The sequence below is a fragment of the Tenrec ecaudatus genome, chromosome 2, assembly GCF_050624435.1.
Source record: "Tenrec ecaudatus isolate mTenEca1 chromosome 2, mTenEca1.hap1, whole genome shotgun sequence".
NCBI lineage: Eukaryota > Metazoa > Chordata > Mammalia > Afrosoricida > Tenrecidae > Tenrec > Tenrec ecaudatus.
In genome coordinates, this window is record NC_134531.1 from 148185907 (window position 1) to 148210115 (window position 24209).

General features: G+C 51.8%; 1 protein-coding gene across 2 annotated transcripts in view; it reads right to left on the reverse strand.

The window, feature by feature from the left end:
- Positions 1-709: 709 nt before the first annotated feature.
- ARAP3 (ArfGAP with RhoGAP domain, ankyrin repeat and PH domain 3) overlaps positions 710-24209 on the reverse strand; it is a 30985-nt gene continuing 7485 nt past the window's right edge. For both annotated transcript variants that reach the window (XM_075541742.1, XM_075541741.1), the window contains exons 8-33: positions 23990-24174; positions 23810-23916; positions 23393-23592; positions 23209-23294; positions 22905-23087; positions 22626-22764; positions 21923-22039; positions 21176-21323; positions 20971-21073; positions 18179-18398; positions 14594-14657; positions 14198-14361; positions 12870-13082; positions 12477-12582; positions 11625-11772; positions 11265-11333; positions 10523-10597; positions 10321-10435; positions 5588-5716; positions 5374-5507; positions 3059-3141; positions 2927-2962; positions 2731-2794; positions 2485-2622; positions 2239-2277; positions 710-1756 (exon numbers count right to left, since the gene is read on the reverse strand). In XM_075541742.1, the coding sequence (XP_075397857.1) occupies positions 1271-1756; positions 2239-2277; positions 2485-2622; positions 2731-2794; positions 2927-2962; positions 3059-3141; positions 5374-5507; positions 5588-5716; positions 10321-10435; positions 10523-10597; positions 11265-11333; positions 11625-11772; positions 12477-12582; positions 12870-13082; positions 14198-14361; positions 14594-14657; positions 18179-18398; positions 20971-21073; positions 21176-21323; positions 21923-22039; positions 22626-22764; positions 22905-23087; positions 23209-23294; positions 23393-23592; positions 23810-23916; positions 23990-24174 (3551 nt within the window). In that variant the 3' untranslated portion in view covers positions 710-1270. The remainder of the gene's footprint in view (positions 1757-2238; positions 2278-2484; positions 2623-2730; positions 2795-2926; positions 2963-3058; positions 3142-5373; positions 5508-5587; positions 5717-10320; positions 10436-10522; positions 10598-11264; positions 11334-11624; positions 11773-12476; positions 12583-12869; positions 13083-14197; positions 14362-14593; positions 14658-18178; positions 18399-20970; positions 21074-21175; positions 21324-21922; positions 22040-22625; positions 22765-22904; positions 23088-23208; positions 23295-23392; positions 23593-23809; positions 23917-23989; positions 24175-24209) is intronic.

A 24209-nucleotide genomic window follows, 5' to 3' on the forward strand; every position in this document is an offset into this window, starting at 1 on the left:
AGCAAGTCCTGTAGCTTCCATTTCCCACTCTCTTGTTCCACTTCCCTGGAGTCCCAAGACCACCACTCTAGTCCCAGCCCCATTGCCTGTCTTCTGGTATGAGAGCCGGTCTCCTTTCTGCCACACTTGCCACCCCCTCCTCCAACACACTGCTCATACAGCAGCCAGAGAGCAATTTTCTTTTTAAAGAAAAAAGATCTCTTCATCCAATGACTTAACCCCCCTCAATTGCTTCACAATGGCGTCTGAATAAAATCCAGATACCTCAGCATGGTGGGCAAGGCTCTCTCCATCGTTGGGCCCTGCTGAATGGCTGTAGGTCTTCATTGCTCCTCTCCCCATGCCCCAGCTGTCCCTCAGACAAGCCCCTTCGGTTACAGAGCCTCCATGCTGCTGCTGCTGCTGCCCCTCTCCAGAGGTGCCTTCCACCACTGCCCCCGTCTGGTGCTCACCCTGAATTTCAGCCCCTCACGAGCCTTCCTTGTCTACCCAGCTTGTCCACAAGCCTTCCATTGCCACCTCCGGAATGACTCTCAAGCCATCAGTTGGGCTTCCTTCCTGCACAGCCCTCCACTCGCTTGTCCATGGATTCGTTGTTTCCATTCCCCTCTACAGTGGAAGCTCCCTCAGAGTAGGAATCCCAGCTATTCACTTCACACCGTATCCTTGATATATGGCACAAACTGAGCTCTCAGAACATATTTCCTGAATGAATGGTTCTGTTTATTAATGGTGATCTCTTAATTTTAATGTTTATTAACAGTGATCCATGCTTTTGCCCCAACTCCCTGCCCACCACTGTCCCCACACCAGAGCTTCAATGTAGTCCCAGGATGTAGGTGGGGTAGGATGGATGAGAGTTGATCCAGACCTCTGGCTTTCCCACCTTTTCTTTAATACAGTAAAACCACTCTTTAGAAACCCCAACTCTCTCACAGAACACTTACATATCAAATACAGAAACCAGGAGCTGGCCTTACGGGGGGAAATATGTGAGGCTTACAGCTCTGAGAAATGCTTCAACATTCAGTGTTCTCTGATCTCAGTTACAGTCCAGAGAAGTGTCTGAGGCGCAGAGGAGGGCCATGAGCTGCTGTGGGACCCGCAGCCTCCTGAACGCTCAGTGCTGTGTGCTCTGTCAACAGCACCAAACTGGACTCTCAAGCCTTTGCAGCCAGGGCACAGGAAGCGCCCAGCAATGTCTCTCTCGGTAAAAGTGTGGGTCTAGTGCCTCCAGGGTATCTAGTCCCTCTGACTGCTGGTCCTAGGGTCATGTGAGGGGCTGACTAGAGGGGGGGCTGGAAGTGCAAGAGGGTTGGGTGGGGAAGATGGATGTTGGTGTGGAAAGGCCAGTGGGGCTGGGAGACTGGGGACTAGAAGGCTGGGAGGGGCTGCCAAAGCCGGTAGTGGCATCTCCCTTCTTCAGGATGAGACGGTTAAGCTCTTGGAGCAGCTGTTCCTCCAGAGACCCCGGAGCCTGGGGGCTGCTCTTTGAAGGAGGACCAGGAGGGGGCTCGGGCGGCCTCTCCACCAGGCCCAGAGTGCCTGCCTTGGACAGAAGGGGTTGGTCAGAGAACCTCCGACTGGTGAGGAGGGTCTCTGGCTTGGCTGTCCACTCCCGCATGGTGGTGGTGGAGGTGGCAGCATCCTCGGTCAGTTCTGGGAAGGCGCCCACTTCCTCGTACACTGGCTCTTCATACACAGGCTCCTCCAGCTCCTCCTGCTCCTCCACAGACTCCTGGGATGACTTCATGGGCTGGATGGGCACGGCGGTGGCAGGAGGTGGGTACAGAATCAGAGTCAGTGGATTGGTCATCACTAACCCTTCCTGCGCTCCTCCTCTGTGGCGGACAGGCAAGGCACTTGGTGTGCAGGTCTCCCCATAACCCTGGCTGGTGGGTTCCACTGCAGATGAGCGGTGCGAGGCTCAGAGGGGTGAACTATCCAGATCACACTGTGAGTGCCCGGTAGGACTGGGGCTGTCACCCATGTAGTTGCTCGTCTACTACTTCTCAAATCCCATGGCTCCTTTTCCTTACCACATCCCATGCTCCCTCATGTTCCATAGTCTGTCCCCACCGCTGTGAGTGTCCCACACATCACGCACACACACACACTCCGAGGGGTCCTCCCAAGCTGGTGTCAGGACAGTCGCAGAGCGCACACCCGCATCAGGTAGCAGAGAGGAGCACAGGGCCGGCAGGCACAGCACACAGCTGGAGCGGGCACAGTACTCACAAAGAACATGGACAGCGTCCTCCGGGTATGTAGTCGCCGCTGGGCACAGGTGGAGCGGGAGGAGAAGGAGAGACAGAGACACAGTGAGGCTCGGCAACAGGAGGCAGAAGTGGGGAGTGGGATCCACAGAGAAGGCTGAGGGTGGGGCTCAGTAACAGGAGGGGGCACCAGGTTCCACTCCCCCTGCAGTGCAGCAAGGGCAGAGGGCAGAGCGTAGAAGGAGGCTGAGACAGGTTGGGACCTTACCAAGGTCTGATTGGCAGAGAGGAGGGTGGCCCCACTGTCATCCCCACGGATGGGCAACAAGGGCATAGTGCCAAACTTCTGACGGGCAAGGTCAGAGGAGGAGCGGCGTCGTAAGACCACAGGCTGCTGGTCATCATGCTGGTGAGAAGATGAGGGGTTGGCACAGATGGGCAAAGGGGCACTGAAGAGGGGAGCCAGGCCCCAGGGGACCACAGGCCTAGTGTTCAGCCTCCTCCTTCCCCTCACCTGGGCTTTGAGGATGCTGGTGGTCCAGTCCCACATCTCATCCTCATCGGTGCAGGACAGGTAGCTGGAGGTGATTAAGGGGAGGGGAGGGCAGGAGTCACAATTATAGAGACAGAACAGGCAAAGAGGGAGGAGATGGAGGACAGGTATCGGGCTGGGCCCGAGGACAAGCCAGACTACACAGAGGGGGACTCACAGGTGCATCTTCTCCAGTATCAATGTGAAGCCCCACCTGAGAGCAAAGGAGAACAGTGATAGAGTGATCAGAAAGGTCGGGGAGGTGACAACAGGAAAGTCCGAGGAGGATGAGCTAAGCAAGAAAACTCACGGTGTTGGAGGCTTTAGCTTTTTGCGGATTCCCAGGTAGACTTTGGCACCTTCCAGAGGCCACTCCCGTTCTGGTTTAGAGCTCTGAGAACATGAACAGTCAGCAAGGCAAAGAGATGAGAACACGATAGTGGCTAATGAAGTCAAGAAGGCATGGAATTCTCAAAATACAGTGTAACACGGATGAAACCAGAGGATGTTCCGCAGAGTGAAGCAGGTCAAACGCAGAATGACAAATGTCATATGATCTCACGCTCAGAAAATGACAAGAATGGGGGTACATGCAGAGACCAGAGTTCCTTCTCTAACAGTAAATGTGAGTGAAGTGAGCACTGCTGGGCCAGGGCAAATGATGTCACAAAGAAATATGCAAGAAAAAAGTGAGTGTTAAAAAAAAAAGTGTATGTAACGTTGAATGCGAGGACATATATAGGATCAAACAACAACTTAATCAGCGTGTAGACACAGCGTATGGATTTATGCCCAGGGATGTACGAAAGCACAAAAGTGTTGCTACAAAATCACAGAAACGTATAGTAAAAGACATAAATTACAACGTGACGCTCCTGAATCTGAAAAGGTCCTCGTTCTAAGCCTATGCTCATCGGAGGGTAGCGTTTCTGGCTCTGTGACCTTTCCATAAAGAATGCGGGGCTCTTTGGTTTCTACCACATCCAACCCGCAGTTTTGACCTCCTTGAAGGACTGAAATCGTGTTCAATATCCATGTTCTCTGAGCCTGAGGAACAAAACGAAGCCTGAAGGAGCAAAATCAGGGCTGTAGGGTGGGCGGGGTGAAGTTTCCCCACAAAATACTCGTAGGCCATCCCTTGCTACCCTTGAAGAATGGGCAGGCATTCTTACCGGGTGCAAATTTCCTGGCTTTTTCCTCACCAACAGTTTTCCATCCTCTTAAAACTTCTTCCCAATAAGCGCCCACGATTGTCTTGTGTCCTTTGAGATGATGGAGCTTATGTCTTTAAAATCCCACTCGGCGACCGCCGTAGCCTTCTGAGCGGACCTCTCTGCCTTAAATTTAACTGCCTCAGAAGAGCCCCCTCAGTTTGTTTGTTTTTCCAGTTGTTTTTCATTGTTGTTATTTTCCCCTCAGTTTTGATTGGACCTTTTTTGAAGGTACCCTTACGTGGCTAACACAAGCGAACTTGTCTGTAGCCGTCCATTGACCACAGAGACCTATGCAAACACTTTTTGTTTGGAATAAGCCTGTGCATTTATGAAATAGAACCCTAGGAGCAAAACTTTTTGACTTTCCCTTCTGTGTAAACATACATGGACATCTATATGTGCCCCCACCTACATGCACATGTGCATCCATATATATTCCTATATGCAGTAAACCAAATTGGGAGCACAAAGATGAATATTTATTGAATAACTTGTGGCATTGGCTTGCAAGGTCTGAAGGCTTAGGACACAATGTAGTATGTCAAGTTTATGTTCTACATCCAAGATTGGAAAGTAGCAGCTGGTGCCTTAAATGCTTGCAAGTAACCACCTAATATACAACTGTTGGTCTCTACATATCTAGAGTAAAAATTAATTAAGAGAATCAAAGGCTCTGAGAAGCTTGTCCACAGGACTAGTCTACGTAAACCACAACCCTATCTACCCTGAGATCAGAAGAACTAGATGGTACCTGACGACCACCACCTACCATTCTGATCAGGAACACAATAGCTGGATTCCAGTAGAATGAGAGTAAATTGTGGAACATAATTCAGATTCTTTAAAAGTACGGATTTATTAGCCCAGTTGAGACTGGAGGACTCCCTGAGACTATCACTTTGAGCCCAAACTCAAACTGTACCTATTCCATGAAGCCATTGTTTAACCAAATTATAGCAAGTTGGCTCATGAAATACAGAACATCCCCTGTGAGTAGTGTACTCCTTTAAAAACAAAAAACCATCTCTGAGACCAAACAGCCAACACTGACATGAAAGAAGAGACGGCATGGCAGGGGCAAGGATACTAGATCACTGGAAACTGAACAACCAGAGTGGAAGCAATGAGAACGTTGACACACTGTGTAAAATGTAGCCAATGTCACTTGTGCAGGAATTTTTCATTGTGAACCAAATTTGCTGTGCAAACCTTCAGTGCAAGCAGTAAAATAGGTATTTTTTTAAATGGCATGAAAGCATGGGAGGCTGGTGGATCATGGGTCGTGTGCTCGGAGAAGTCAAGTGGCCAGGTCGGCAATGAGATTGATGGGATTTGTTAAGCGGGTCAGTGCAGCCACATTTCCGCCCCAATGGCCACCCAGCATCCCATTCCCCTTGGCCCAGGGCGTCACCCTTTTCTCTTTGAGCAGTAGCAGGCTGAGGCCGCGCACTAGAAAGAATCTCTCCTGGAAGCGACTTCCCAGGAATCGGGGTGGCTCCTCTCGGCACCGCAACAGCCCCACCCGTGGGCTCTCACGCCGGGTACCTGGGCACAGATAGGCAATGGCAGTGCAGGGCGGAAGGACCCAGGGCGAGGCCTGCAGGATTCGGAGGAAGAAGGCTCACCTGTGAAGAGGCAGCCAGCTCGGGCGAGGGAGACTTTCCGCAGAAGCAGGGAGGCCGAGCAGGGCTCTGGGAGCTGGCACCACTGCAGGGCCTGCTCTAGGACCCTTTCTTTGGGGTGCAGCGGCCGCTCTAAGGGGCAAGATAGAGATAAATGTCAGAGGAATCCCCACCTAGAACCCCCACTGGCCTCGCACTCACTCACTCACGATACTTATTTTAACACTGGCCTGGCCCTGGGCCCACAGTGATGGACACCATACCCGTGGTTCCTGCTCTCATAAAACCCACTGCCTCGTTAAAGAAGACCGTAAACAGGTAAGTAAACAAAAGAGTTGCACTGTGGTGAATGAAATGATTTTCTATGGCTCATAGTCTTTGTAACTCCCACCCACTTTCTGGGGGGATGCAAAGAAAGTGTAGAGGTCTCCGTTTTGCCATTCCACTGGCTATAAAAGTGAGCCATCTCAGAAGCAAGAGGAGAGAACCTTGTGACCTTCAAGGAAGAAGCACCCCTGACAGACTGACAGACCGCACTCAAGATCCCTGCCTGAAGGGGTGGCGGCACCAGAGCACCCCGAGCCTCAGCACTGAGACCCTGAGACCGAGCATGTGAGACTTCCCAGGCAAAGGAAAGACTAAAGCTGAGTGCCTTGGGGCAGGAGGGAGGCTTACAGAGTAGCGTGCCCTTTAGGCATTAACCAGTGCTAACCATTTGTAACATTTGCCCAAGAAGGGCAGAGGCCACGGAACCACACAGCTAGGCGCCTAGGACCAGGGGGAGAGAGATGCTTCCCAGCACGACTAAGAACAGACGCTGTGGACAGAGGAAGTGTATGCTTGCCACTCCTAATACCCTCCGTCACCTTGAATAGTGTCTGTTAGTTATATGTGGATAGTTAGCTTTTCTTGGGGTCGTGACCTGTTCCTGGGGTTATTTGGGGACCTGGTTCAGAAAATCACATTGGATAGCCCCTATCAGCACTAGTTTCTTAGATAGGATGTTCCACTATATTTTTAGCTATTACGTTATACTAATTTATTATCCTAGTTTTAATATGAGAAGACTTCAGACTCACATATTATAGGATAAAACCAAAGAGTAAGAAATATTTGATGGAGAGCAAATGCTTTGAGAATGATTGGGGCAGGGAATGTATGGATGTGCTTTATACAATTGATGTATGTATATGTATGGATTGTGATAAGAGTTGTATGAGTCCCTAATAAAATGTAAAAAAAGAATAGAGGAGAAAAAAAATGATTAGGGCAAAGAATGTACAGATGTGCTTTATACAATTGATGTATGTATATGTATGGATTGTGATAAGAGTTGTATGAGCCCCTAATAAAGTGTTAAAAAATAAAAATAAAAAAGAAATATTTGAAAAAGAATGAAGTATTTAGGGACTTCCAAGGAAGTGGTATATGGGCCCATATGGTGGCTAGTTGATTAAGAATTGAATTGCCAATCATAAGGTCAGTGGTACAAACCCACCAGTCACTCCGCAGCCTTTAAAAGAGTTGGAAATCCATTCTTCTTTGTCTAACCTGGGTCACTGTGAGTTCGAACCATTAGATGGCCGTGAGTTTGATCTTTTGGTATGGAAGGCTATGTAATATAAACAAACACTCCAAGTTTGGATAGTGCACACAGCTTTAGAAGAGTGGAAAATAAAAAAACAAAATTGAAAAAGCCCCTCCTTTTCTGGAGGGTCTGAGGACCATGTAGCGTGTCCAAAATGTAAGGCTTCATAGCAATTTTCATAAATTAAAATTTTTTTTCATAAATATTTTGAAGATAAAAAGTTTTCTTCTTAACAAAAAAAAGATTGTTTTCTTCTTCAAAGAAAACATTTGGAACACATTCTAATATATAGAAATCAATGGATAATCCATGTTAAATGTTTCAGAGGTGAGGTTGGCTCCAAGCTTATTTATAAGAAAAACTCTAACTTTTCTTTAAGAGTTTCTGTGCACAGGTGGAGAAGCTATGCCATCTTATAACAAGACTGAACATTTTCATTTTAATAAAGGAGCTTGAAATCTGGCAGACCCATTTTGGATTTCTGAACATTTAAATCTGTATTTATTATAAAACTCACTACCAGTAGTTAATCACAACTCATAGTGACCCTATATGATAGAGTGGATCTTCTGTGGGCGGCTGAGGCTGGATTTCTCAATGGGAGCACAAAATCTCATCTCCTCTTGCAGAGTGGATGGGAGTCTTGAATAGCTGACCTTGTGGTTAGCAGTCAAACACATAGCTCATTATGCTATCAGGGCTCCTTACTGTACAGTAACTCTTCTTTCAAATTGGAACTGCCTGGTATTCAGTTCCTAATAAAGGTGAAGCGATAACTTTGGGAAAACTCCAAGTTCATTTAATTTGCACTGTCCAAATTCGACTTTGAATCAAAGGGCACCGTGTGAAGTCTAACTTGACCTAAATATGTAGTACAACAATAAAGCCAGTGTGATCTTCCTGTATCTCAGGTTAGCTAACATTATCTTAAAATATCCTGATATTTTTAAAAATATATTTTATAAGCCTATCCTGATATTTTTATGGGTGAAACAGAGAAGACTCGCATCTGGCATATGTTCTTTATCTCAAAACCTAGAGCTGCTGGGGGAAAGCTAGTACCATTTTTGGCATCAGCAAGTCAAATATGTCCAGAAACAAGTCTAACGTCTGAGGCACCAGTGTGTGTTGGCCAGTGCCATGGAGCCCGCAGAGAAGTAGAGTGCACTGGGAGGGGCGGTTGCTGTCAGAATAGGGTAAAGGAGGATGGAGGATGGAGGCCAGTTGACCTCTGCCTCATGGGAATCATCCTTGGCCTTGGATTCTCCTTCCCCCTTTTGTAGCCAGAGCAGGACAGATGGGGCCCCATGCCATTTCAAACAATACACTGAGGAAGAGAGAAAGAGTGGCAGGGCAGCCACTGAGATAGGGTCAGCGGAGAGAGCCTTTCAGACACGGCATTTGAAGACGAGTCCCAGAGACCCGAAGACTTAGGAAGATCAGGGGGAGGAAGATTTCAGGAAAGAATGTGTTTGGGGAATTATCGCACCATGACTAAAGCAAAGAAGATAGCTTTAAAACTAAACAGTGACGTGCGAGAAGGGCTGAGAAACCGGGTGGGGTGGGAAGAAGCACCTTGTGTGCCACAGTAGCAAGTTTAGATTTTAAGTTCAATGGGAAGTCCCTGGAGGTTTGTACCAGTGGGGATGTGGTGAACTGGTTTCTGCTTGAGCTATTCATCCGGTTCCTCTGCAGAAAAGGCAGGTAAGATGGATCACCGCCCAGCGCTTCCCTCTAGGGGGGGCATACACTTTAGTAGTTAATGTAGGGGCAGCGAGGGCAGCGAGAGGATGGTAACACTGGCCACTGTGATGCTAACAGTGGACACGGAGAGAAGAGACAGCTTCCATGAGAAGGGACAGGATTAGTCGATGGGCTGGGGGTGAACATGCAGAAAAGGGAAAAACCACCGAGGACTCCTGGGTAGATGGCGGTGCTACTTATCGAGTTGGCAGAAACTAGGAAAAGGCTTGGGATTTGGGGTAGGGAAGGAATTTGGAAATGAAGTTTGGTTCGGCCTGGTTAGGAGATGTACACATGAAGATGTCATGTGTGTAGTTAAGGACGTGAATTGAGCTCGGAAGAGAGATTTGGGCCAGAGGTAAACATGCGGTTGGCAGGGTATTCATTCTATCTAAAACTGTAACGCCGAAGTGCTCGTGGTTAAGGGTTCAGCTGCTGAGAGGTGGTTTGAACCTGCCAGCTGCTCTGAAGAGAAAAATGGGGAAAACGTGCTTTACAGCTTTTTTACGATCATACAACTCTTCTCCATATGATTGAATTCTTGAATTATATGACATGTGGATGACGAGCCAATAAAACTGTTACAAAAATATTTGCAGCTTTGAAAACCCAATGAGGCAGTTCTACGCTGCCCAATAGGGTCACTATACGTCAGAATTGACTCAAGGGCAGTGGGTGAAAAGCTATGAGAAGGAATGAGCTTGCCCAAGGAGACGTCGCGATCAATAAAAAAACTCATACTCACTGATGTTCAGTCCATTCTTACTCCTAACGGCTCGACAGGGGAGGGCAGGACTGTTCCTGGGGGTTTCTGAGCTTGTAAATCTTTATGGGAGTAGAAAGCCTCATCTGAATTTGAACTGACCTCCCAAAGCCTCATCCACTATACCACCAGGACTCCTGAAGTGGAGAGAAAAGCCAAAATGCAAACTCGACTGCCTTTGAGTGGACGGCGACTCATGGAGCCCCTGTAGGACAGGATGGAACTGCCCCTCTGGGTTTCCAAGACTGGAAATCTTTATGAGAATAGAAAGCCTCATCTTTTTCTCTTAGAGCAACTGGTAGTTTCTAACTGCCCAATGCTTAACAGGCTGTACCACCACGGCTCCCTGAAATAGAGATAGAAAAGGTAAAAGAGCCTAAGATTGAGCCCAAGACCTCGCCAGCAGTGAAGTGTTGATGAAAGAAGAAGAAAATTCCCCATCGAGGTAGACGTAAAGCCAAGAGCTTGTGGGGTTCACAAGAACCAAGAGAGAAGAATATTGAGAGTGAGTGAGTGGGCCAATGGTATTGAATGTTCTTTCATATCCAGTGTCCAGTGGATTTGGCAAGACAAGTCACTGGTGACCTTGACCACACACACACACATACACACACCCATGTACGTGCACACAGTTCTACTCACCAAGTTCCCCATGCTCACGAATCTCAAATGTCACCCACAAGTCCATACCAGCTGCTGTTCCCCGCATCTCCAGGACCTGATTAGTCAGCTCCTCAGCAGTCAGTGTTGGGGACACCTAGAATCAGGGAAAGTGTGTTGGTTAAGCCATTGTCCCTGTCCCTCACCACTCTCCCTTCTCTTCCCCAGGCCCCTCAGGGCTAACCTTCAGGGTGACACAGTTGTCCGGGAGCTGCTGTTCTATATAAACCTCCATAATAAGGTCTCCAGCCTGGGACAGCTGAGGAAGGAGTAGAACACCAGGAGGACACAAGAAAATGCAACCGATCGAGGCCAGAGACTCCCCATTGTCCTCCCCATCACCTCCCCCACAAGGTTCTCCTTCCACCCCACCCCCAACATCCCTTTGGACCTTAACATGTGTACCTCTAGGGTTGGAGGGCTGCGTCTTTAGGCTGAATGCAGGCCCCCCAGACAGTTTGTAAGGACAGCCCTAGAGTCAGACTGTCTCTGTTCCAGCCCTGCCATTCACTCCAGTGTGACCTTGAGTAAGTGACCCGCTGAGCTTTCATTTCTTTAACTGGAGAACTTAGACTACCTCCTTATAGAGTTGTGTGATGCCAAAATAAGATTAGAGATACTTGGAGTGTGATGCGTTCTTGGCCAATGTTTGCTATTGTACTTATTATTATTTACTTCTTTATCCAACTGACCCTTCTAGGGACCCCGTGCACCTGGAGGAAGGTGCTCTACCCCCATTCTGAAGAATCGTCACAGTGGACAAAATGGCACAAACCCCCATGCAACCCCGACTGAAGCACTTCTTTGGATTTCCCCTCTGCACAAAGAGCCGAGGCCAGTCTCCAGAGGTCAGACTGGCAAGGAAGCATCCTCTGCTGGGCAGAAGGTGAGCTTCCTACTCTGATACCAGCGGTCAAGACAGTTACCTGTACATCCTTCCAGGTGGTGATAAGACTGACCTCCAAGTCGATCTGAGCTACTTGGTCAGAGTCGATCTGTGGAAGAGCCAAAAGGGAGTGTGTGGGAGGGGACGTGGGGGGGGGCGGGGTGCTGGGAAAGGAGGGAAGGAGGGGGAGAGCTTGCAACCACCCCCCAAAGGACCTGTATGCGAGGGCTAAAGGGCAGAAGATTTAAGAACAAGGGGTGAAGGTATTAAGAGCAAGGTGACATGACAAAGAGGCCCAGGGCTCCAGATGTAGAGGCCCAGAGATGGCTGGAGCTGGGAGCTTGTTGGGAGAGCAGGATTCAAGACCCTGAATCCGCAGGGAAAGGGCAGTGGAGCTTACGTCAAAGACAGAGATGTAGCCGTCGATGAGCTCCTGGAGCACCCGCACCTCGTGCTCCCCCCGCCCATCGGTCTGGAACACACTGGGCGCAAACAGCAGGGCCAAGTTCCGGGTGCACATCTGGTTTAGAGCTGCACACTTCTGCACCCTGGAGGGGCAGGAGGGGCACCAGGAGCTCAGCTGGCACTCACCTGCTCCCCATCCATCTGCTCATTCAGCAAGGACTTACTGAGCCCCTGCTCTAGGTCAGACTCTGGGCTAAGGGCTAAACCAAACCAGACTCACTGCCATTGAGTCAAATCCGACTCCTAGCAACTTTGAGTTTCCAAGATTGCGACTCCTTATGGGAGTAGAAAGCCTGTCTTCCTCCTGAGGAGCAGCTGATGGTTTCGAACTGCTGACCTTGCAGTTAACAGCCCAGCCATAACCATCGTGCCATCGGGGTCTCTTGGGCTAAGGGTGGAGAGAGTGTTGCGTGGGAGTCTGTTTTGCTGTGCATACGTCTACTGAAAATACAATACAATCGCGTTTTTAAATGAACAACTTGACACGTGTTATCTCATTTAACCCTGCATAGTCCAAGGTGTAGGACTATCCATTCCATCATCTTCCTTTTGCCAGTGAGGAAAACGGAGGTCTAGCGAGAGCAAAATATTTACCCACGTCACTCAGCTAGCATGACGGAACCTGACTAAAGCCTAGGTCTGACTGTCCCCCAAATCCAGGCTCTGAACTCTGACACTTTCCCCCAACAACTTGCTGTGGACTGCATGGATGTAAGTGGAGGGGTGGAGTCAGGGCGAGGTGGCACGGGTCTGGTGAGGGGGCAAGCAGTGGGGTGACGATACTGACCGATAGAGATGCCCAATGAGGGTGGCCAGTGTACGGCGGTTGACCCAAGGCAAGCAGCTGATCACTTCTTTGTATTTCTCCAGGCGCTGAGTCTTCTTCGGCAGCTCTGGAGATAGACGGAGGAGGGGTGGGGGTGGGGGGGTCAGGGTGGCTGGGGCAGATGGATTCTTAGAAAAATAAACCCAGGGTATTGCATGTCTGTTGTCGTCCCCGCCCCCCTCCCTCCACCCCCCACACCTGACCCTGAACCAATCCAGAGTGGGGAAGGGTGGGGAAGCAAATGCCAAAGCCCACAGGGAGACTCATGGATTTTGGGGTAGGGGCAAGGCTCTTGAGGGATGGGGCGGGGGGCTTTGGTTGTCCGTGGGGAATGCTCCGGGATCTAGAGAATACCAGCAGCCTCCCTCCAGCGAGGCAGCAAGCGTGCAGAGGTCACGGGGTCATCCAGCTCTCGAAAGAAGCGTTTGAGCGTGTCAGTGACGTCCTCCACAAAGTGCTCCCCTGGTCGGAGCTTCACTGACCGGGCATCCCGCCGGAACTCAGCCAGGAGGCGCAGGCTTCGGGCACGGGCACCCCCTTTCCGGTACACGCCCTCCAGCCGGAGCCCTGAGAACGCCAGTCTCTGCTCATCACTGCCCAAAGATCTCCCAGGCCCACCCAGCACCCCGCATCGCCGTCTGTGGGCCCTCCTCCACACCGGGAGCACTGGAAGGAAATCGGGGCCTCCATGGTCTTGCTTTGAGGTGCTCCCTGACCACACCACCACACACAGCACCCCCCCCCCCCCGTGTCTCCTGCCTCCCCGTCACTTTTGTTTTTAAATAGCACTCTCTGAAACCACAGTCTGTATTTTATAACCCGGCTCCCCCACCAGCCGGAATCTTTAGTTGCTCGCTACCAGAGCCCCAGTGTATGCCGCGTGACAGCGCCAATAGGTGGCTGCAGCTGATCAGAGGGGGGCGCAGGAACCCGGGGTGGGTTCCACGGGGGCTTTTTCACCTGGCCCCTGGCCCCTCTGGATACACAGCACTGAGGGGAAGGAAGAGGCCTAGTAAGTGGGGACATCATTAGACGGAACAGGCGTCCATGGTCCCAGGCTGCGATTCCAAGCACAACTTTGTGGACGTGCTGTTCTTTCTCCTTACTGCCCGTCAGTTTTCCTCCTAAAGGGGGTTGGCTGAGGGGCTAGACTCTGGTTTGTTGTCTCTTGGGCTGGCAAATAAAGCAAAGGCCCCACATGCATGAGGATCAGGAATTCTTGGGACTATGTGTACAGCTGACCCTTTATGCCTAGGAAGGCTCCTACTCTGAATAAAGCCTCTCAGATGTGCAGGGATTTTGCTGCACAGCTTGGTGCTTGCCTGGAAGCAGTCCCTGCTTCGCTATCCATGGCTCTACCTTCCCAGCCATGTCCTGAGGGCCACTGTCACTTGCCCTGGCCAAGGCCCAGTAACAGACACCACCCAGCACTCACTGCCTGCTGGGCCCTGCACTGAATGCTGCAGGGGCATTATTTCACCCCAGTCTCACAACAAGCCTGGAAGGAGGAGGGCTGTTAAGATCCCCGTGGCACAGACGAGGGAACCGAGTTCAGCTTGCCAAGGGCCATATGGTTGGTGGCAGCTGCAGTCTCTAAAGACAAAGTTCTCTCAGGCTGATTGCACTCCCGGGCTGTCCTCGCGTCCCCCCACCGGCTCAGGCTGCTGCCACTGCCCACTCACCGTGCTGAGTGACAAAACTGATGCAGGCGTCCACGATGATGGGGATGTCCCCCCGGCTCATCTGCTGCTCTTGCAGCCCAGTGCCGCCCCCGCCGGCTGCCCCCTCAATGGCTGCATTCCATGCTGAGAAGTCCAGCCGACCCTCCCCTTGCAGATACAGCGTCCTGAGACCCCAGAGACCAGAGTCAGAGGCACACCGAAAGGCCCAGGAGCGCGGTGACCAGATTCCCCAGAGCCTCCAGCAGGGGGGCAGCCACACCCAACCCAAACAGCTCCTGAACCTGGGGGAAACCTACTTTGAGGAAGTAGGCTGGGGACAGTCCAGTAGGTCCCGGGATGAGGGCAGGTGGGCTCTAACGAGATGGATGGGGGGCCATGAAGAGGGGCACCACTTACCTGCCTGTCTCTACCAGGACCAAATGCTCCTTCTTGTCTGGGGTGTCTGCTGCAGAGACCACACCTGGGAGGAGAATCACCAGACATCAATCATTGTCTTCTGCATAATGACGCTCTTTATTAAGTGTTTAAGGGATGCAGGTGGTAGGATGAGAGGAGCCTTACACACAATGTTGGGTTCGGTCCTGTGTGTTCTGTAATGTGACCCTCACTTGACTGGTGATCCTCCCTAAACTGTCAGAAGTTCAGAGACGCTGGCTAACTGGCCTCAGGTTACTTGCCATGAAATGCCAATGTTCACCTCCGGCCAAGATGTGTTATCTTTGGAGCCCCAAAGCATTACCCCACTCTACAGGGTAATGGAGAGAGACCAGTGAGGGGATCCGGAGTCCTCTCCCAGGCCCCAGCTAACAAGTGACTCTGAATGCTCATAACAACACCCTGGTGGCACACCGGCTGAAGTACTTGCCAGATAACCTCAGCCAGCGGTTCAAACCCACCAACAGCCAGTTCCATGGGAGAAAGATCAGGCTGTCTGCGCCTATAAAGATTTATAGTCTCCGAAACGCTATGTCTTGTATGACTGCCAGGAATTCGCCTCCACTCAGCGGCTGTGCTTTTGCTTGTTAGCATTTATCAAACTTACATGATGCCTCCTGCCAGGGTCTGTGATGAGTGTTCACACGTACTGCTTTATGTGAACACCACGGTCACCTGTGTTGTGCTCATCTTACGGATGCAGACATTACGTCGACGAGCGGTCAAATCGGTTAGTGGCACACAGCTAGGAAGTCATGGAGACAGAAAAACGACACCAAACCAAATTGACTCCAGCTCATAGCAAGCCTGTAGGACGGAGGAGCACTGCCCCACAGGGGGTCCAAGTCCGCAATCTTTACAGAGGCCGACGGCTCGTCTTTCTCCTGCAGAGCGGCTGGAGGTTTGAACTACCGACCTTTCCGTTAGTATTTGAGCATCTAACCAGGGCTCTTTAGGAAGTGATAGAGGAGGAATCCAAATCTGGACACAATATTTTCACTTCTGACTCCAGAATGGTGCCTGATAAGAGGCCTCGATGGGTGGCTTTTCAGAAGCGGACCTGGCCTTCCCTCCGATGGATTCAAAAGGCTGGCCTTTGGGCTAGGAGATGAGAACTTAGCCGTTTGCATCACCCAGTGACTCTGTGTCCCGTGCTGTTGTTAGGTGCGTCAGTAGGTGTCCATTCATAGCAACACTACGTACAACAAATATTGCTCAGTGCTGGGCTCGCCTGACCACCATGGTATTTGAGGCCAGTAACTGAGTCGCTGTGTGGACCCGCCTCACTGAGGGTCTGCTTTGTTGCTGCCCTTCTACGTTACCAGGCACGCTGTCCTTCACCAGAGACTGGTCTCTCCTGACGACATGTCCAAAGAATGTGAGACGAAGTCTCTAAGGAGGTCTCCTCCTCAACTTCTGGGAAGGATTCTGGCTTAATCAATGCTCACAGGAGCACGCTCTTCTTCAAATAGTCGAGCTTCTTAGATTATTTGCTCATAGACTAATGGATTAAATATGGTGAAAGGATACAACCCTGACACACACCTTTTCTGATTTTAAACCATGCAGTTGTCCCTTGTTCTGTTGCTATGGCTGTCTCTTGGTCTATCCATACCTTCTGCATGAGCACAATGAAGTGTTCTGAAATCCCCATTGTTCTCAAGGTTATCCACAGTTTGTTATGTTCAAAAGCAAGTCTCAGAGTCTCTTCTCACATCCACTGTGATCTTTTCTCTTTCCTGTCTTTCTAACGACCCTTTGCTTCTTCATGAGTGACGGTCTTGGTCTCCTCCCAGAGCTCATCAGGTCTCCTGTCGTTAGTTTCATACAGCAAACCTGTTCGTGAGATGTCCTCTAAATTCAGGTGGGGTATACACAGGCCATATTTTGAATCTGGTGGGCTTGTTTTAATTTCCCTCGGCTTCAACCTGAACTTGCATATGAGCAATTAATGGTCTGTTGCACAGCCAGCCCCTGGCCTGGTTTTGGCTGGTGACATTGAACTTCTCTATCATATCTTCCTATAGATACAGTCATTTTGGAAGTCTGTGTGAATGGTCGCCATTTATGTTGTTGAAAAAAGGTGTTTGCAATGAAGAAGCTGTTGAACTTGCTAAGTTCTATCATGCAATCTCCAGCTACATTTCTATCACAAAGGCCATTTTTTTCCAACTACTTTTTTTCTCTTTCTTAATTTATTGCATGATTACTGTGCACTGGGTGCCGTGCCAGGACTATTTTAAAAATTATTTTATTGGGGGCTCGTACACTTCTTATCACAATCCATACATACATCCATTGTGTCAAGCACATATGTACATTTGTTGCCATCATCATGCTCAAAACATTTCTCTTCTACTTGAACCCTTACTATCGACTCACTTTTCCCCTTCCCTCCCCACTCCCCCTTTCTTCATGAACCCTTCATAATTCATAAATTATTATTATTTTTCCATATGTTACACTGTCTGACGTCTCCCCCGGCCCTCTTTTCTGCTGTCCATCCCCTAGGGAGGAGGCTATACTTTGATTCTTGTAATCAGTTCCCCCCTTTTCACCCCACATTCCCTCCACCCTCCAGGCATCGCCACTCTCACCACTGGTCCTGAAGGAGTCATCTGTCCTCCAACTACTTTTTCCCGATATTTCCAACTTTCACATTCCAATAGTCAATGATTATCCATGTGTCTTGATTGGTCGATCAATTTCAGATCGAAGAAGTTGGTAGAATTCATCAATTTCTTCGCCATTAGCTTTAGTGGCTGATGCATAGATTTGAATACTACTTTTACTCAAAGGACCTCCTGTAGGCATATAGATAGTATCCTATTGGGGACAGCATTGTGCTCTGAGATGGATCGTAAAACATTCCTTTTGATGATGAATGTGGCACCATGCCTCTTGAACCTGTCGCTCCTGCCATGCTACACTAGATGACTGTCCGACTTAAAATGGCCAACACCAGTCCATTCAGCTCACCCATGGCCAGGATATCAATCTTTACGCGTTCCATTTCATTTTTTACAATTTCCAACTTTCCTAGAGCCAAACCTCGTACACTCGATGTTCCAATTATTAATCGATACATGCAGCTGCTTCTTCTCATTTTGAGTCATGTCCTATCAGCAGATGAAGGTCCCCGAAGCATTACTCTATTCATCTGTGGCATCAAGGGCGACCCTACTGAGGAGGCAGCTCTTCCCCAGTCCTATTTGGAGTGCCTTCTAACCGAGGAGCTCATCTTCTGGCCCGACAGCAGACAAGGTTCCGGTGCTATCCCTAGGACGGCCAGTGGCTCATCCATTCCTCCACGCAGTCTGCTCTCAGTCTGAAAGCTCTGCGGAAACCCTTTCGCCTTGTGTGACCCTGCTGGTATGTGAGATACTGGTTGTATAGTTTCCAGTGTCCCAGCAACATGTAAACCACTAGAGCATGACAATCTGAAAGAAAAGTGGTGAGCTCATTTCTATGGGGATCCCCAACGAGAAGAAGGTCCACCCCACCCCTGCTGTGGCCACCCTTCAGCCCGGCCCTGCCCATGCTCACTGATTTCCTGTAGCCGCCGCAGATGCACCATGTCCTCGGGAGCTGGGGGTCCTGGCCCCGGTGCTGGACACAGGAAGAGGAGGTCACCACGAAGGAGGCCGAATCCTGACAGCCAGAGGCCAGAGGCCAGGGCCGTGTGGGAGGGGGACCGCAGCCACAGCCGGCCCAGTCGCAGCAGCCCAGGGCCCAGCAGCTGGTGACAGCTCAGAGGGGAGAACCACTGTGGGGGAGACATAGGCAGCAAAGAGGGTGGGAGAGGAGACAAAGGGTGGGAGGAGAGGTGTGAGTGAGAGGTGGGGAAAGACAGTCAAAGGCGCGGAGGGAAAAGAGAAGAAAGGAATGAACAGTGATGGGGAGGGAGGCAAGGAGAGACAGAAGGAAACGGAAATGGATGCAGGTCCAATTCGGTTCCGTCTGCTGCAGTGAGAGCCTTGTGACCGCAGCTGGGGAGTGAGGGTAAGGAAGAACCGACGGGCAGCCATGATGCTGTCACGCAAGTCTTACTGGCCCGAGAAGGCCCTCCACCCAAGGGGCTGGTGAGAGGCTTCATGAAGGAGGGGGTGCTTGAGGGGGGCTTGAAAGCAGTGCTTCTCAAAGGGAAGTGATGTGGAACCAAATGTCCTTTTTTTCCCTCTTTCTCGCCCTTCCTTCCCTCCTCCCTCCCTCCCTTTCATTCCAATCTGTCACTGGCCCGTGCTTTCTTTTAAGGAATTATAAAAATGAATTACTGGGCAAGGAGAAAGACAAAGACATACAAAACACGGCCCCCAATGTTTATTATTAGAGTCAATGCAAAAATTACTTTGTAAAAAAACTTATCAGTGTGAAGGAGGGGGAGTGCAGAGTGCGGACCCAAAGCCCATCTGTAGGCAACTGGACGTTCCCTTACTGAAGGGTCACGGGGAGGCAACGACTTAATCAGGGCAAAGTATAGCAACAATGAAACATACAACGTTCCTCTAGTTCTCTAATGCTTCAAGTCTGGCTAGACCAGAGGATGCACAGCGGTACAGATAGGAACTGGAAACACAGGGAATCCAGGGCAGGTAAACCCCTCAGGACTAATAATGAGATTAGCGACACCAGGAGGAGAGGGGAAGGTGGGGTAGAAAGGGGGAACTGATCACAAAGATCTACATAACCCCCTTCCTGAGGGACAGACAACAGAAAAGTGTGTGAAGAGAGACATCAGACCGCGAAAGACATGACAAAATAATAATAATTTATACATTATCAAGGGTTCATGAGGGAGGGGTGGCGAGGAGGTAGTGGGAAAAATGAGGAGCTGATACAAGGGCTCAAGTAGAAAGAAAATATTTTGAGAATGATGATGGCAACAAATGTACAAATATGCTTGACACAATGGATGGATGGATGGATTGTGATAAGAGTTGTACGAGCCCCCAATAAAATTTTTTTTAAAAAACCAAAACATTACTTTGTCAAATTGCTATAACCAAACACCAAACCCAAACCTGCAGCTATCCCGTTGATTCTGACTCACGTCGCCCTTGACCTTACAGGACAGAGCCGAGCTGCACCGCAGGGTCTCCAAGGCTCCACATTCTTACGGAAGCCGATGGCCCCATGACCTTTGGGTTAGCAGCCAAACCCGTTAACCACTATGCAGCCAGGACTCCTCACATGGCTATGCACGACGCAAAATGCTCACTCTCAATTTCTGCACTTAGCTGTCACTGACCCAAACCAACAGTCCGCGGCCCAGCCTTGTGTAACAGCCTTCAGACCACACCTGGAGTAGCACAGCCTTACTTAACGGATGGGCTAGATTTTTAAAAAGCATAGATGAAAATAAGATGAGACTTCGGCGAGGGCCGCAATGGAGCCCTGCATGGGGACAGGAGGCAACGTCTTGGCGGGAGGCGTTGTAGAAGTAGAGCAGAGACAGCACCACAGGGGAAAGGGGGGTGGGAGGGGGGGTACATTTCCTACAGGAAGGGTCTGATGATGCTGCAGAGACGGCCTGGTGAGGTCAGAGAAAGGCCCTGGGCAACCACCATTTAGGAACAGGAAGTCACTGCGACCTGCAGGGCAGCTGCTCGGTAGAGATGGGGCAGAGAAAGCAGCAGCAGAGGGTCAAGGAGGAACTGCAGCTGCCCGAGGACGCCGCTTTCTGAGAACTTGTCAGGAAGGGCAGGAAGGCGTCAGGGTAGGACCAGGTGAAGGCAGAGCGGGGCTGAGAAAACGCGGTTTCAGCTTGGGAGAGACCGTCCCCACCACCACCCCCTCATCCTCCAGTCGCCCATACAGAGAGCCGGCTTCACGTCACGCCATGCCACGCTCTGTGGGCCTCATGTCTCATGCAATTCTCCACCCTAAGGGTGACTTTTTACCCAGGCATGAGAGAAGAGGTTCACAAGGCTCAGACCCTCGTCAAGGGTGTCTGACCCCAGGGCCTGAACTTGTAATTCCAGAAAGAAGGTGTGTGTGTGGGGGGGGGGCATAGGAAGGCCGCTGTGCCACTGGGCCCACTGAAGCACTTGGATCAGCACAGCTGGGGGCCCGAGATGGAGGCCTGGTTTTCAGTCTCATGCTCTCTGGCCATTTAGTTTTGCAACCTTGGCAAAGTGGGTTTATAATCTCTGAGCCTCAGTTTCCTGGTGTGTAAAATTAGCATGAACAGCGATACTGAGTGGATAGTGCCTGACACTGAATACACCCTCGACCTTAGCCTTGAGTGGAAATGGTGGGGAGGGGATTGCGAGAAGAGAAGACAGAGTAGGGCAGGTAGGTGGGGCAGAGAAACCAGGCGCGGTGGGGAAAGGTCTCACCTTGCCCATGGCACTGGTCCAGGCCTCCAGACTGTCGGCTCCATCCGTCCCAAAATGTTGGATCCTTCCCCCGGTAAGGATGAGCTCAAAGGAAAAGGGGAACCTAAAGAGAAGGGTGAGGTTTGGGAGGAAAAAGCCCACCTGGTTGCCGGCTCTCGAATGGGGAAGGCCAAGGAGGGACTCAGGGAGCGGGAGGGCTTGGTACCTGTCAAGGCTGCTGGGGTCAGTGGGTGGGGGGCTCACGCCCAGACAGATGACCTCCTGGGGCTGGATGAGGCTGAGGGGCTCGGGGCTGCTTTCTGACACAAACATTTCCAGCGCCGCTCCCAGCACGCACCACAGCCTCGGGGGAGCTGCTGGGGCCACAGATGATTGTCAGAAGACTGACGTCCCACTTGCTCTTGTGAAGACTCCCAGCAGCCCCGCGTGCCCGAGAAGCACTGCCCCGTGGGTGGTCTAGCCCGTGATCTTTACAGAAGTTCATCACCAGCTCTCTCCCGCAGAGTGGCTGGGTGCCTTCCAACTGCCAACCTTTCGGTTAGCCGCTGAGCGCTTCACAGCTGCACCATCAGAGCGTCAGCTCCCATTGATCAGGTATTTATTCCATGCCAAGCCCTCTGCCTGTGAAGACGGCTCCATAATGTTCCCAGCCCTACAGGTGGGCACCAGTATCAACTGTGTCTTGCAGAGATAAGCTGGAAGCTCAGCTGAGTTTCAGCAGCTGGCCTGACACTTAGGTAGGAAATAGCGGTGCTGGAATTTGGACCAGGATGACTTCCAAGCACAGGCTCTTAACCTGGCATGGCCCTTTCCCCAGCCCCCTCTCCCTCAGACCAAACCCTGGCCCCCAAGCCCACTCCAGGTCATGGTCTCACCTTCCCTACTCAGGCCTGTCCTGAGCCATGAACTCACACCCATCCCCCGTCTCCTCCCATGCCGGAGCTGCCCTCACCATCTCGGCCCCTGCGAGGGGGCGGGGGCCCAGCTTTGTTGCTGATGGGACCACAGTACAGGAAGCTGCTGTAGGTGGCAGGAACTACCACCTCATTGTACACACCCGGGCAGGGATCTGCAGGGAAGAAGGAAAGGGGGTCAGGGGAGGCCAGTGCAAAGGGAGCCTGCGTCTCCTTGGAGAAGACACTGGATGGAGGAAGCCCTTAGAACCCAAGCCCGTGGCAGCATGGACAAGCCAGGCCCAGGGAGCTGGACCTCTTCTTACCCAGACTGGAAAAGAGGGACACAGGAGGTGTTGGGACAGGGAGACCTCCAGCCCAGCCTTTGTCACGGCCTCTGCCCACCAGCCAGCCAACCAAGGCCGTCTGCTCTGAAAGGTGGCCTCAGCTCAGGGACCATCCCACCAGTGCCCCCACCCCTCTAACCCCTGCAGACCAGCAGCATTCAGTTAACCATTCTTTGAGAGCTGTGAGCTGACCTGACTGGACACGTCCAGTGTGGTCAGCATGAGCACTGGGAACAAGAGGCCCACCGCAGGCATTGGCCATCCCCTGTGATCTCATACCGTCGGGAAATAGGGACAGGGCTCTGAGGGGTTGGAAAGCCATTGGAACGGGCTGGATGACAGGGAAACTGCCTGCCCTCAAGAACCAAGGCACAGAGAATTTCTGGGGGAGAGAGAAGAGGTACTTGGGGGTTACCTGGGGACAAGAGGCCAGGGAAGCTGCCATCCAGAGCTGAGGGGGACCAGGGCTCTTCCTCGCCATCGAAGGTCTCCACACAGAGGAGCTGGGCCATGTTCTTTAAGAGGTTGGGTCCGGCCACAGCGGCACACAGAGCCTTTCGGGAGGAAAGGGCCTCTGTCAGCCTCCAGCCCCACCTGAGGGCCCTGGGGTGGCTTCTAATCACCATACCAGCTCCACCACCCGTGGCTGGGCGTCCCAGCCCCCTCTCCCTCAGACCAAACCTGTGCCTCCTACCTGCAGAAACTGGCTGTGATCTGGATACTTTGGATGGGGCTTCCGGAAGAGGCCCAACCGGTATTTTCGGGAAATGAACTCTCCTCGGGGGCCAGGGGATGCATCCGGATGCAGCCCCTCCCCTGGGGGTAATGCCCCTGCCCAAAAGCGGTTGGCCCGACTGTTGCCCAGGACAATGAATAACTGCAGGATAATGAGGCAAAGATGGAACTCGAGTCCCCACCTCCAGCCACTCCCCCTCCCTCCACTTCCCACACTAGCCTCGGCCTGCTCTGGATGCCCACGTCCCCCTCCCCCTCCTCACCTGCACGATCTCATTACTCCAGACGCTCGTGTCCAGCTTCAGGCTCTGCACCTTGGAAATCCCAGAGCCCAAGGCTCGGTGCTGACCTGCCAGGGTGGGAGGGGCGCATGGCATGGATACCCTGAGCTCTCCGCACCCTCAGCCGGACTCCACGCCCACTTCCGCTGCAGACCACAGGCCTTACCTGCACACTGCTTGCAGATGACAACCCCCAGATTGACGGCGGCCCAGTCCGGCTGGGAAGCCCCACAGTCTGCACAGCGCCTATTCGCTCGGTTGGACCAGATCTTCTCAGCCACCTCGTAGTCAGACAGGGTCTCGGTTACTGCTTCCTGCAGAGCGGCCGCCCAGCTCTGCCGAACCCCCCCAGACTCGGCTGTGAAGCTGAGGGATGGACAGCCAGTTCATGGGCATGGGCCCCCTCCCACCTGCCCCATCCTGCAGAGCCATCACGGGCCCATCTTGGCTGACCCAGATCCTCCTGCACGCCCTCCAGTGCACCCACCCAATGGCATCCTCTTAAGGAGGCTTCCGGACCTCCCTCACACTCCCCCGCCGAAGCCTCGCTCCCAGTCATGCCTCTGGCCAGTCTGGGCCCCACCTGAAGCAGCGATGGGGCGTGAGCAGGTCGAAGCTGCGACTCTTGGTCTCCCGGACACTGCAGCCCTGCAGCTCGATGAAGCAGATCCCGATGCCCAGCGAGAAGGCCTGCTGGGGCAGGCACGATGAGAGGCCAGGATGGGCCAGCCGTGCCCCTTGGGCCTGACCCTGCCCTCCTCACCTGCTCACTCTTGTACAGAGCCAGCTCTCCTGGGCTCAAGGCTGCCAGCACCTTGGCCTTGTGTCCACGCAGCTCCAGCAAGCCTGTGCGGAGGGGCCTGGGTGGCTGGGGGGGCCGAGGGTGGCCCAGGAGGCGCTGTTCCTTCAGGCAGGATTGCAGTGTGGAGTACCAGGTGTCCCGCTGAGCTGGGGGGGCGGGGCTGGTCAGTGGACGGTGCGTT